At 34.4% G+C, this 14,175-nt stretch overlaps 1 protein-coding gene across 1 annotated transcript; it reads right to left on the minus strand.

The window, feature by feature from the left end:
- Positions 1 to 8,111: 8,111 nt before the first annotated feature.
- LOC123666025 (collagenase-like) lies at positions 8,112 to 13,740 on the minus strand. The gene is made up of 5 exons (XM_045600236.1): positions 13,543 to 13,740; positions 11,274 to 11,541; positions 9,369 to 9,452; positions 8,707 to 8,897; positions 8,112 to 8,216 (listed from the first exon to the last, which is right to left on the minus strand). The coding sequence occupies exons 1-5, from the start codon at positions 13,738 to 13,740 to the stop codon at positions 8,112 to 8,114; spliced, it is 846 nt and encodes a 281-aa protein (XP_045456192.1).
- Between the last annotated feature and the right edge of the window lie 435 nt (positions 13,741 to 14,175).

A 14,175-nucleotide genomic window follows, 5' to 3' on the forward strand; every position in this document is an offset into this window, starting at 1 on the left:
TTTATATCACTTTTCAGTTTAAGTTGATATAATTATTTTACAATTTAAAAATGTTAAATCTGTTAGGTATTTTGTACCATTATTTAAATAATAGTACTCGTAAATGTTGATTAGAAGGTATTATAATACCTAATAAATGTTGATTTCGTATTTCAGGTAGTTTTTATTTTATTTTAATCGACCATTATTGGGTATTAGAATAATAATAATTGAGTTGCTCCTAATTCTGGGAGTAACAGGATTGTTTATTAGTCAGAATTCAATTTATCTATGATTATAAATGGTTTTTAATACCAAAAAAACTACATCTATGGGTTTTTACGACAGTAAATATGACCATAAGCTTACCAAAAATGGATATACGACCTATACAGTTTTTTAAAAGTACATTTTCATGGGGTGTATTAACCAAAAATAGATTTTTTCTTAGACGTAAATCCAAGCTAACTTTTAAACTAAAGAAGATAGATAGGTTTTGATGATTTAAGCTTTTTAATTCGCAAATTGTAAGAACTTTTCTCATAGATCATTTTTTTATAAATTCAAAAACAAAAAAAAGTATGAATTTTTTTGTTAAAAAAATTTTGTTTTTCTGCTCTCCTGAAAAGTAGGGTTTTGGTTTATACGACCTTTCTACCCAAAGGTATCGATATATTAAAGAGATGGTAATAGCGTCATGTTATATAGCCTAAAGGCTATATAATATCACGCTTCGACCAATAGGAGGAGAGAATCAGTGGAAAATGTTGCAAAAACGGGGAAAATTATTCATATTTGAAGGCTTTCGTTGCGTGAACGGTTCAAGCAAGTTCAAAAAATATGTATGAAAGAATTATTCCTCTTTAAATGATCTAAAAAATGTCCGCGACGGTATATCTATCTTTTAAGATTGACTCACTAAAACCTTTGGTAATCAAATTTGGTCGACATTATTGCATTAATGTCAATTATTTGCCAAAGAATTTTATTAACATATTATTAATCCTTATCCAAATAAATGTATTGTTGATTAAGAGTATTTAATTGTAAACAAAATCGTCCTTGACATCATTTAATTTCAATTAACATCCTAGAAGATAATACAATTTTAAAATCACTCCGAAACAAAATTAACACGCGCGCATGATGCGCAAGACAAGACGCTGCGGCGAGGGGGATAGGGGCAGGAGATATAGTTACCTATTATACAAATGTATTGATAATGTAATGGATCAAAAATATGCGGTTCATTACCCACAGGATTTCTTAATTCTTTGAACTCGAGTGGCATTCCCCCACATTTCCTCAAGATAAAAACAGGTTCCCCAATAATTTTACTTAAAACCACTAAAGTTATGTAACGGGACCCGACTTAAGTCAAATTTCTGCGCAACAACATGATCGTAGCAATAGTTTTGACTGGTCCAGCAGTTGGTCAAACAGTGCTTATACCTTGCATCCCAATGATTCCAAATGATTTACCTTTTAATTTTAAAAGAATCCAATTTCCCGTTAAGTTATCTTTTGCCTTAACAATTAATAAACCACTAGACCAAACATTTAAATATGTAGGAAAAGGAATCGATTTACGTCAAGACTGCTTTTCACACGGCCAATTATATGTCGCGTTGTCAAGATCGGTTGCTGAGAAAATCAGTATGTTCTTCTGCCACAAGAAAATAAAACTAAAAATATCATATCATATTAATTGCGATCATAATAACAGAAATTGACGCGGACGAACTCGCGGGCAACAGCTAGGACTTATATAGAGAAGAAGTTCAGAATACTAATATATTTTTTTAAATGATGCATAAACATGTAATAAATCAATAAAAAAAAAACATTACATTATATATAAATATGCTCTATTGATAATTGTGAAATTTTTTAAAAAGAGATCTTTATTTAATTTTTTTTTATTTAAGTTTTTAATTATGGTTGAATTTCGACCTCTGGGCGACCACTAGCTTCTAATAATGCGTATTTACTTAACTATTATACTACACTAGCTTCCCGCCCCGGCTTCGCACGGGTATTTAACGAAAATTGCCAATCCCTAATTTTTTTTTTAAATAATTTCTTTCCTTTTCGTTTCGAAATCACTTGTTTCGCTGTTCAAATCGAACTAACTCTGTCGGGCGGGCACCGGGCTCATATATTCAGAGAGCTAGGCTCTAGGATATTCGAGAAAGTTTGAGAATATTTACTTTCTAACACCTTCTAGAATGTTCTCGATATTATCGTCCGCCGTAACAATAGGTTCTGCATCTGTAGAATACGTAGTAAAGACGCGAAATTTAAAAACGCAAATTTTCAAATGTTTTCAGAACTAATTTGAATTACTAAAATTATGTCGCTTTAACTCCAAAATATAAGTTAGCTACTGCTGTATGAATACATAAAATTTAATAACTTGATTATAGTAACAATTGTAATTTAAGACTTTATTGAAATTGAAATTTTAAATTTCGCGCCATTACTATACATGCTGCAGTTGCTCGCAGCGCCTTTCGAAATGCAACCCAAATAATCGTTGTTCTGAATGATGTTCAAATACTCGATAACAGATGGCGCCACTACACTTAATTCCAAGTTAAAGGGTTGGAAAAGCCCATAAATCTTTAAAAACACGCCCTTTAGGTTAAAACGTGAACTTTCTTGTTCGAGGGGGAATAAAGGGCTATCATAATATATAAGTCCCTTTATCGTGCCGGGAATTCTTTTTAAGTTTTATCGGCACGCACATTTTATCAACTTAGTTTTATTATATATAATGATAATGATATACTACTACTTCCTACGTTGTATGTAATTTTATTAATTATAAGAAAAAAAATTGTATGTATTATAATCTTCACCTCATAACTTATTATTATATGGACCTATTTTGATGACTCGTTTTTTTTTTTTAAATCGAAGATGGTGCTTGTTAGTTTTATTTAAAAATGTTAGTATTCTGTACTCATTCTCTATATAAACTATCACTCCTCACTCACTTCAGCCTATCGCCACTGCTAGACATAGGCCTCCACAAGTTCGCGCCAAAAATGGCGTGAACTCATGTGTGTTGCCCATACTCACCACGCTGGACAGGCGGGTTGGTGACCGCAGGGCTGGCTTAGTCGCGCCAAGGACGCTGCCGCCTGTCTTCGACCTGTGTATTTCGAAGCCAGCCGTTCGTAGATATCCCGCTATCGGTCGGCTTTTTAAGTTCTAAGGTGGTGGAACTGTGTTATCCCTTAGTCGCCTCTTACGACAGCCACGGGAAGAGAGGGGGTGGCTATATTTTTTAGTACTGTAGCCACACAGTACTAACTAATTTCCGCATTTAGACGCAAAGGTGGTCCATTATGCGTGAAAAGTGGGTTGACTAGTTCAGCCCAGCTCCTTCCAGAAGCTCAGAAGCCTCCTGGGGCGTTCACAGGCTTCTCGGAGCGTCTCCTTATTTCTTTAAGGATGGTAGCACAGCTTCTATATAGTTATATCTTATACTATTAAACGACCAAATCTTGTATATATATATATATATATATATATATATATACAAGAATTGAATCTGAATGAATGAAAAATGAATATAGAATCTTAATCTCGGACACGGCTCCAACGATTTTTATGATATTTAGTATGCAGGGAATTTCGGGGAAGATAAATAAATCTAGGTAGGATTCATTTTTAGAAAATGTTTAGAAAATGTCCTTTTATCCCTGTCTTTAGGCAATGAAAAAATGGCTACAATATATTTAGAAATCGAAGGTAAATTTCGCATTTGCCAGTAAAATTGTAATTGCTCAGGTGGGAAATCGGCCGGTCGCGATCGATCGAAGAGAGCACGATTCAAATCCTCAAATATTGAGATTGATTATTATTATTTCTTTTTTTTAACCGACTTCCAAAAAAGGAGGAGGTTCTCAATTCGACTGTATTTTTTTTTTTTTTTTTTTTTTTTTTTTATGTATGTTACATCAGAACTTTTGACCAGGTAGACCGATTTCGACAAATTTTGTTTTAATCGAAAGGTGGTGTGTGCCGATTGGTCCCATTTAAATTTATTTGAGATCTAACAACTACTTTTCGAATTCTATCTAATAATGCGTTTTTACTTGACGCTTTTTTCGTCGACCTACGTTGTATTATACCACATAACTTTCTACTGGGTGTACCGATTTTGATAATTCTTTTTTTGTTGGAAAGGGGATATCCCTAGTTTGGTACCATGATAAGGAAACCAGGATCTGATAATGGGATCCCAGAGAAATCGAGAGAAACTCTTGAAAATCCACAATAACTTTTTATTGGGTGTATCGATTTTGATAATTTTTACTTTAATCGAAAGCTGATGTTTATCATGTGGTCACATATAAATTTTATCGAGATCTGATAACTACTTTTTGATTAATCTTTGATAACGCGTATTTACTTGACATTATTTTCGTCACCTTACGTTGTATTATACCTCATAACTTTTTACTGGGTGCACCGATTTTGACGTTTCTTATATAAATTAAAAGCTACTATTCGTCACGTGGTCCCATTCAAATTTAATTGAGATTTGATTCGTAATTTGTGAGTTATATCTAATATTGCGTATTTACTTGACGGTTTTTTCGTCACCCTACGTTGTATTATACGTTATATCTTTTTACTGGGTGCACTGATTTTGATCTTTTTTGTATAAATCAAAAGCTAATACTTGTCATGTCGTCCGTTTTAAATATGATTGAGATATAATGAGCAATTTTTGAGTAATCTTTGATGACACGTATTTACATGACGATGTTAAGACGACTGTGGTCATGTTCAATACTTTGCCACAACGCCATCTATCAAAATGTTATGAAATTACTTCGTTCACTATCGATCAAATTACAATATTCCACTAGAGTAGAAAGTAGCAGTTTATTCGTTATAAATATATTTGAGCTTTTAATTTTTGAATTATCGCTAATACTGGGTATTTACTTGGCTATTTTACGTCGACCAACGTTATATTAACCTCATTACTATTTTACTGGGTGGACCGATATCGATGATTCTTTTTTTAATCGATAGGTGGTGCTTGTCATGTGGTCCCATTTAAATATAATTGAGATTTGACTCGAACTTTTTGAACTATATCTGATATGGCGTATTTACTTGACTGTTTTTGGAGTTTTCTCCTTAAGAATCGATTTTCATTTAAGGCCCCGGAATGAAAAAATTGAACAGTAAAATCTACTGAACGAATGACCTTGTTAGAGATGGCGTTCAGACGTTTTCTAATAACGCAATTAGGTTCCGATAGATGGCGTTATTGCATTCATTTATTTACAATTTGTTAAAGTAATAATATATTTCTTAGACTAGTAAGCCTTTTTGTGCCTATTTAGACAGTTGATCTGAAGGGGTAAAGTCCAGTCGTGCATCGGAGCTGTGTGAAAACATGAACATTACATATTTTTAATAAAAAAGACATAAACCGTAATTCAATATAAATCCGCTTCAACTAAAAAACCCGCCGTAATAAGCGATGTCAGCGCTTCGCGCGAATCGACGACGGGCCTTTTATGAAATTTCTGCCTACAATCGCTAACAAAATGTTAGAAATAACAGTAGAACATTATATAATTCTACAATTTTATAATGTCGCGTTATATGGAATACGAACAAAGTATTACTATTTTTTCGTCGATCTACGTTGTATTACTCTTCGATGTAATTGAAGTCGGTTTTTTTTTCGTTTGCGAGCAAACACAATTATTCTAATTTTACTCGTTTTTTTTCATTATTCAAATAGCCAGTTTTATTTTTTATTATTATATCGGTAATATCGAAAAATATTATTCATATTTTATCATTATTATTTATTTTTGATTTTTTATATTAATTTATATTTTTTATTATTGTCGGTAAAAAAAAAACTTAATTAATATTTTATAAATATGTAATTCGTATTTTAATATGATTTCCAAAAACACGATTTACTAAAAATATACCGAGCTAAGCTCAGCACTAAACTAATAAGTGTACGAAATTTCACACTCCTCTGTCCGCGCATTTTTCGTAAAAAGTGGTACAAAGTTTTTATTTTACGTATTAATGAATAGATTAGATCGAGATTTGATGAGAACTTTTTGGGTAATCTCTAATAATGCGTATTTACTCGACTATTTTTTCGTCTTTGTTTGTTGTATTACTGGTCAATGTAATTAAAGTCGGATTTTTTTTATGTTTGCAAGGTAACACAATTCTGTAAAACAAGCACTTACACGCGTAAGACTTATTAGTTAATATATTTTTTATCAGTCGATATTGGGATAATGAAAGTGTTTAGTACCTTCGATTTATTGCTGTCGATAAAGATAAATAGTGCAAATATAATTTACGATTACATAGTTTATTTTTAAAAACTTTTATATAATATGGATTTATCTTGAATGATATATAATGTTTTAAGTTGTAAACCAGTATCCATTTATCACAGTTATAAAACACAATATATTATATTCACAATATAAAATGTATAATTTTCTCCGCAGTCTTCTACTTCTATCCACATTTCTATGACAAGTTATACAATTGAGGTAATCGAAAAATATTCACTGAAATACACATTGTAAAGATTAACTCAAAAATAACTCATCAGGTCTCGATGAAATAAAGTGGAACCACACACATTATTTGAGCTTTCGATTAAAAAAAAGGTCATCAAAATTGACGCACCCCGTAAAAAGAAATGAGGTAACACACAAAAAAAAATACATTCAAATTGAAAACCTCCTTTTTTGAAGTGGGTTAAACTTCGTCGTTTGTGAACCGCTTTTGGTAATTCCTTTTTGTTGGAAAGGAGATACCATGATAAGGAAACCAGGATCTGATGATGGAATCCCAGAGAAATCGAGGGAAACCCTCGAAAATCGTAGTATCCACTAGTGCGGTTGTTAATTTTTAACCGACTTCCAAAAAAGGAGGAGGTTCTCAATTCGACTGTATTTTTTTAACCGACTTCCAAAAAAGGAGGAGGTTCTCAATTCGACTGTATTTTTGTAACCGACTTCCAAAAAAGGAGGAGGTTCTCAATTCAACTGTATTTTTTTTATGTATGTTACATCAAAACTTTTGACCGGGTAGACCGATTTCGACAAATTTTGTTTTAATCGAAAGGTGGTGTGTATCAATTGGTAACATTTAAATTTATTTGAGATCCCAGAGAAATCGAGGGAAATTCTTGAAAATCCGCAATAACTTTTTACTGGGTGTACCGATTTTGATAATTCTTTTTTTGTTAGAAAGAAGATATCTTTAGTTTAGTACTATGATAAGGAAAACAGGATCTGATGATGGGATCCCAGAGAAATCGAGGGAAACTCTCGAAAATCCGCAATAACTTTTTACTGGGTGTATCGATTTTGATAATTTTTAATTTAATCAAAAGCTGATGTTTATCATTTGGTCACATATAAATTTTATCGAGATCTGATAACTACTTTTTGAGTAATCTTTGATAACGCGTAGTTGCTTGACTATTTTTTCGTCGATCTACGTTATATTACTTGTCGATGTAATTGAAGTCGGTTTTTTTTTTCGTTTGCGAGCAAACACAATTATATTTATTGTTATTGTGTTGTTGTCGTTACTGTGCTATCATTTGCATTACCCATAATTACTAATATTTTATAGCTAAATAGTTTGTTTTTTTAAACGCGCTAATCTTAGGAATTACTAGTTCGAATTAAAAAAAAATCTTTTTATGTTGGATGGTCCATTTATACCGATGAAGGCTATTGGCTATAATATTTTAGTACCTTTTATTCCAATTAACGTGTACGAACCTGCGGGGTACAGCTGGTAAGGGTATAAGAAAATTCAGAATAGGTATTTAAAAAAAGGTGTCGAGAAGAAATTCGACGGATTAGCTAGTCTACATTAATAAAAATGAATGTCGCTAAGCGCATAACTCGAAAATACCTCGAGCGATTCGGCTAATTTATTTTTCTGTATGTTCCTTAGGCCTAGGGAAGGTTTAAAAAAAGAAGGTTTAAAAACACTATGAACTTTTGACAGAACGAAGTCTGTCCAGGTAAGTTATAAATAAAACAAGTCCATACAAATTAAATATATATTTTAATATGATTTAATATGAAATATACTTAAAGACGGGCTTGAATCCATGACAGATAGGAGGTGACCCGAGTGAACCCGGCCGGCAGCGCGCTGTCGCAGCCGGACTGGGAGTAGAACGAGACTATACCAATCTGCGGAAAAAATGTGTCGTTATAGCATGGCCATATTTGCCTTAGTCCGTCTATTGCAGACGATTTAAACAGTGTCAGACGGACACTGTGTCGCCTAGGACACTCCTCTGGAAAACGCAGAGTTGCCTAACCTCTGCGCCACCCTCTCGAACTCACTGGCTAGGCCCACAGGAACGACGAGTCGATACGTGTGGAGTTCGGCTGCAGGAGTCTTTCGCATTTTAAAACTATGCCACGAATGCTTAACGGAAACCTCATTCCGGGTTTCAAATGAAGCTTTCCTTCTCCGGGAATTGATGATTTTGAGCCAGGGTTATCCCTCGGTCGCCTTTTACACCGGGAAGAAAGAGGTTGGTGCTATTCTACTCGGCCGACACCACACGGCATACATCACATGGTATGTTAAATATTCACACAAGGGCCAAAAGAGAAATGGCCAGGGTCGGCACTCTGCGAGTTGCGGCTCTGGCCGAGCATAAAAAATACTCACCAGCTGTGCTGATGGCACGTCACCAATAGACAGGGGACCACCGACGTCGCCACCACAGATGCCCCTGCCCCCAGTGGTCGCTGTGCAGAGCTTGCTGCTCGTAACAACACTTGGGCCGTATAACGCAGCGCATTCTTCGTTCCTAATTACTTGCAGTTGAGCGTGTTGTTGTACACCTATGTCGGCGTTTGCTGGAAATATTCGTCTTATCAAAATATAAATTAAAAATTACTTCCCTCAAGGCTTTAAGAGTATTTTTGAATCGTCATTTTAGTAACTAAAATTATGTGTGCTTTGATCAATTGATTTTATAGATAATAGTTAGGCTACCGATTTATATATTAAAAAAAAAATAGAAAATAAAAGGACTTTGCTATAGTAGTAAGTAATACGCTTCAGCTTGTAATATCCCACTACTGGGCATAGGCCTCTTTCCCCGTGTAGGAGAAGGATCAGAGCTTAATCCACCACGCTGCTCCAATGCGGGTTGGCGGATATATTCCCTACAATGAGAAACGATCGCTATCAGGTGTACATGATAACAACCGGGACCGACGGCTTAACGTGCTCTCCGAGGCACGGTGGGGAGATCCACCCAGTGTTTGTGCAGTAAGTATTAAGTAAATAGAATTTCAATAAATGTAGAAATTATTGTAACTTACAGCTGCTTCCAATACCAACAGTGGTGCCCCAAGTACCGGCGTAGTCGCTGTCACCAGTCGGCAGTAATATCCTCTGGACGACGTCTGGAACACAGATTGATTTTAGAAATTTAGAAACTGTATAAATGATATGATTGTGTTACAACAAGACATCGACAAGTAACGTAAGTAGATGAAAAATTAGTCAAATACGCGTTATCAAGATTACTCAAATATGTAAAGATAAAAAAAAACTGAGGTAAAAAAAGAACTGACGAGTATACTTTTTGAGTTATATCCACTACTGCGTATTTGCTTGACTATTTTTAGCCGACTTCAAAAAAGAGGATGTTTCTCAAATCGACACTATATTTTTTTTCGCGGGCAACTTCGTCGTTTATGAACCGATTTTGCTTATTCTTTTTTTGTTAAAAAAGGAGATATCTCAAAGATTAGTACCATGATAAGGAAATTAGGTTCTGATGATGGGATCCCAGAGAAATCGAGAGGAAGCTTCGAAAATCGTAGCGACGACTAGTGCGTTTGTTAATTTTTTTTCGTCTACTTACGTTGTATTACTTGTCGACGTACCTAATTGAGATTATTTTTTTTGCGTTTGCTAGCAAACACAATTATTATTTCATCTAACTACGTCGAATTCGGTTTATGTCATTGAAGTTGGTTTTTTAACCGACTTCCAAAAAAGGAGGAGGTTCTCAATTCGACTGTATTTTTTTTTTTTTTTTTTTTTTTTTATGTATGTTACATCAGAACTTTTGACTGGGTGGAGTGATTTCGACAAATTTTCTTTTAATCGAAAGGTGTTGTGTGCCAATTGGTCCCATTTAAATTTATTTGAGATCTCACAACTACTTTTCGAGCTATATCTAATAATGCGTTTTTACTTGACGCTTTTTTCGTCGACCTACGTTGTATTATACCGCATAACTTTCTACTGGATGTACCGATTTTGATAATTCTTTTTTTGTTGGAAAGGAAATATCCCTAGTTTGGTATCATGATAAGGAAACCAGGATCTGATGATGGGATCCCAGAGAAATTGATGGAAATTCTTGAAAATCCGCAATAACTTTTTACTGGGTGTACCGATTTTGATAATTCTTTTTTTGTTGGAAAGAAGATATCCTTAGTTTAGTACCATGATAAGGAAACCAGGATCTGATAGTAGGATCCCAGAGAAATCGAGGGAAATTCTTGAAAATCTGCAATAACTTTTTACTAGGTGTACCGATTTTAATAATTTTTAATTTAATCGAAAGCTGATGTTTGTCATGTGGTCACATATAAATTTCATTGAGATCTGATAACTACTTTTTGAGTAATCTTTGATAACGCGCAGTTACTTGAGTATGTTTTCGTCGATCTACGTTGTATTACTCGTCGATGTAATTGAAGTCGGTTTTTTTTTCGTTTGCGAGCAAACACAATTATTAGTAATATGAGATGGTATAATTCTATCAGTAAGTGTTCAACATAACATTATTTAATTTGCTGACAGTAAATACTGACAAAGGAAGTTTTTTTGTCAAATATCACCTACTATCCTACTGCACTGGGACACACGATTAGAATACAAGATTTAGGTGCTAAATATTCACTGGTTATTCCAATAAAAAAACTACAACTAAGGTAGGGCACAGCAGGAAATTTCTTGGTCAAAATATGGAACAGCTCAGCTGGGGTAGTACCTTGACCTTACAGAAGACAACAGCTAGATAATACTGTTTTCAAGAAGTATTGTGTTCCTGTTGGTGAGTGAGGTGCCCGAGCTCCTGGGGGGATTTGGGGATAGGGTCCGCAACGCGCTTACAATGCTTCTGGCGTTGCAGGCGTCTATAAGCTACGGTAATTGCTTACCATCAGGTGAGCCGTACTTAGTTAAATATTTACAAAAACAGGACATACGAGAATACGGCACATGACTGATGCGAATGATGGCAATGTCGTTATTCAAGTTTACAGAGTTGTAGGCGGCGTGGAGCTCAACGTCGCTGGTCACGATGCGAACGCCTCCAGAGAACAAATTGACTGAGGCGAGAACAACCGTGAGCTCGATTGCTTGAGATATAGCGGTTCTCCAACAGTGAGCGGCCGTCACGAGTCTAGTGTTACTGAGAAGAGATGAACCGCACACGGACTGCCTGAAGTCGTCCAGCAGGATAATAAGACCACCCTGGATCAAGCACAGAAAATAGGCCTTATTGCAGATTAAGTTTGATATGATTGCTTAAAAATGTTGGGATTAAGACATCCATAAATTTAATTTTTATACTCGTAGCTTGTTATACGTATATTGTTTTGAATTCTAATTTCAGCTATTCTAATAAAAAATTAAATAAGACAGCAAGTAGATTATACCCTACATACTCACAAAATTCATATTATAAAAAATAATATATAATAATTAATAATAATATATAATAATTAATGATAACACAGTTTCACTACTACTTTGGAACTTAAGCCGACCGATGGCGGGATAGCCCTCCAATTGCTGGCTTTGAAATACACAGGCCGAAGATGGGCAGCAGCGTCTTCGGTGCGACAAAGCCAGCCCTGCGGTCACCAACCCGCCTGCCCAGGGTGGTGACTATGGGCAAAACACATGAGTACACGCCATTTTTGGCGTGTACTTGTGGAGGCCTTGTCCAGTAGTGGACTGCGAAAGGCTGATGATGATGATGTGATAACACGCTAAGGTTAAGATGTTTGCCTCCCTTTTTGGAAAAAAATCTCACAATTACTCCACATAAATTATATATCATTTTATAGATATTTGCTTCTTCTTCCGGCCAGCTATTCACTACTGAAAAAATTACTATCGTTTTTGTTTTTCTAAATTAATAAATTATTTAAATTATATATATGACCGCTTTAATTTTGAAACAACGTCGACATGATTGACGGTCGGTAATTTTATTACTTATTTAGTGCGAATTATTCGCACGGGTATTGTTAGTATATTTTAACACGCTAAAGTTAAGATATTTGCCGCCCAATATATCATTTTTTAAATAATTGCTTGCTAGCAACAACAAAAAAAATGTATTATTGTTTTAGTAAAGTAATTAATTATTAAAAATTATATATGACGGCTTTAATTTTGAAACAACGTCAACATGATTGACAGTCGGTAATGTTTTTGTTAAATTTCAAATCAACTCACATATAAATACTTTTTTGTAATTTTACTTATTGAGTGCGAATTATTCGCACGGTTATTGCTAGTATAGGTACATAATTATTCTACGTGTCATATTTTGACAGTGCATTCAGAGAATAAATATTCTTTTGCTCGTCCTAGAAAGTGACTTTCAACGTGCAAAATAACACAATCATAATGAAATTTGAAATTTCTTACGAAAACTTACAAATTTTACTATTATGATTTCGAAAAATGAAGTAAATGGGCCAATTAATAGATTTAAGCTCCAAATACTCAAAAAAGCATGGGGGTTGCACCTGGGTACCGGCCTACCGGGTCGTAGGGAACGAGGCGCCGAGAGCCGCGAATAAAGACACATATCGAAATAAAAATGTTTAAAAATACAATCGACAAAAACCGTCGATATATATGATTGATGAAATATCTTAAGCCGTACGTTTTCGATTGCCCTTTTTGGAACGAAGTGCCTTACGGCAGTCTTGACATTTGGCTGGGCGATCGAACTGCAAAAAATGTGATACTAAAACCGTAAGAAAAATATGTAACGGAAGTGACATAATATCAGTCACACGACTGTATAATATGACGTTTGTAAAACTAAAATATTACTAGTAAACTTTTTTAAATTATTTATGTAATTTTATACTGTCGACAAAAATAAATAAAGACATATGGTTTTTTATTTCACTTAATAGTTTGATTTATTTTTATTTTACGGTATTTATTATTTTCTAAAATATTAAATTTCCTAAATACTTTTATGTACTTAATTAAAAACAAAATCAACAAAATTAAAAAAATCTAGAACTAGAAAATAAATATAAAATTCAACTTTTTTTTTCAAATTGTGTTGCTTCTATACTACCCGAAAGAACTTCGTTCCTACCTGGTGTCCCACGACACCACATAATTTTTTCCTACACGTCACGGCATTAGTTGTACCTGAGCGCTATATGGGCTATAACCGCCCTTGCTTGTAACAATGTTGAAAGGAATAATATAACTTACAAAGTGAGGGTTTTGGCCAAGGTTAGATATCTGTCCGCCTAATACCCTGCTGCCATCGAAGTCCCGGGCCTGTTCAGCGTACTTGATGCGAGTGGCCGCAGGAATACCAAAGTCTTCATGGTAATTAATGTTTATTGGTTCAGCAGCCACTGTCAGGGCCAGGCCGACGGTAGCGAAAACGACAGAGAAAAGTTTCATTTTGATGAAAATTGTCTTTGTGACCCGATTAGTTAAAACGGTCTTATATAAGTAGGTATTGATATCTAATCTTTACAAAAAATAATTTCATCTTTATCTTTTTAGCTGTGATAAATTAAGTATCGGGATTATAAATATTAAGGCAATGTACTTGGTTATTGGAAGCAACACCGTTTTTGACTAGCCCGTTGGCGCAGTTTGTAGTGACCCTGCTTTCTGCTCCGAGGGTTGTGGGTTCGATTCCCACCCCGAGTCTGGGTGTAATATAGGTATATATTTATTTATATATTTATATATGTATTATTTATAAGTATGTTTATCGAAAAAAAAAATGTAGCTATATACCAGTCGGCTGTTACCTATAACACAAGTATTAAGTTGCTTACTTTAGGAACAGACGACCGTGTGTGTATTGTGTAGATATTTATTTATTTA

The sequence above is a fragment of the Melitaea cinxia genome, chromosome 25 (assembly GCF_905220565.1).
Source record: "Melitaea cinxia chromosome 25, ilMelCinx1.1, whole genome shotgun sequence".
NCBI classification, from domain to species: Eukaryota; Metazoa; Arthropoda; class Insecta; order Lepidoptera; family Nymphalidae; genus Melitaea; species Melitaea cinxia.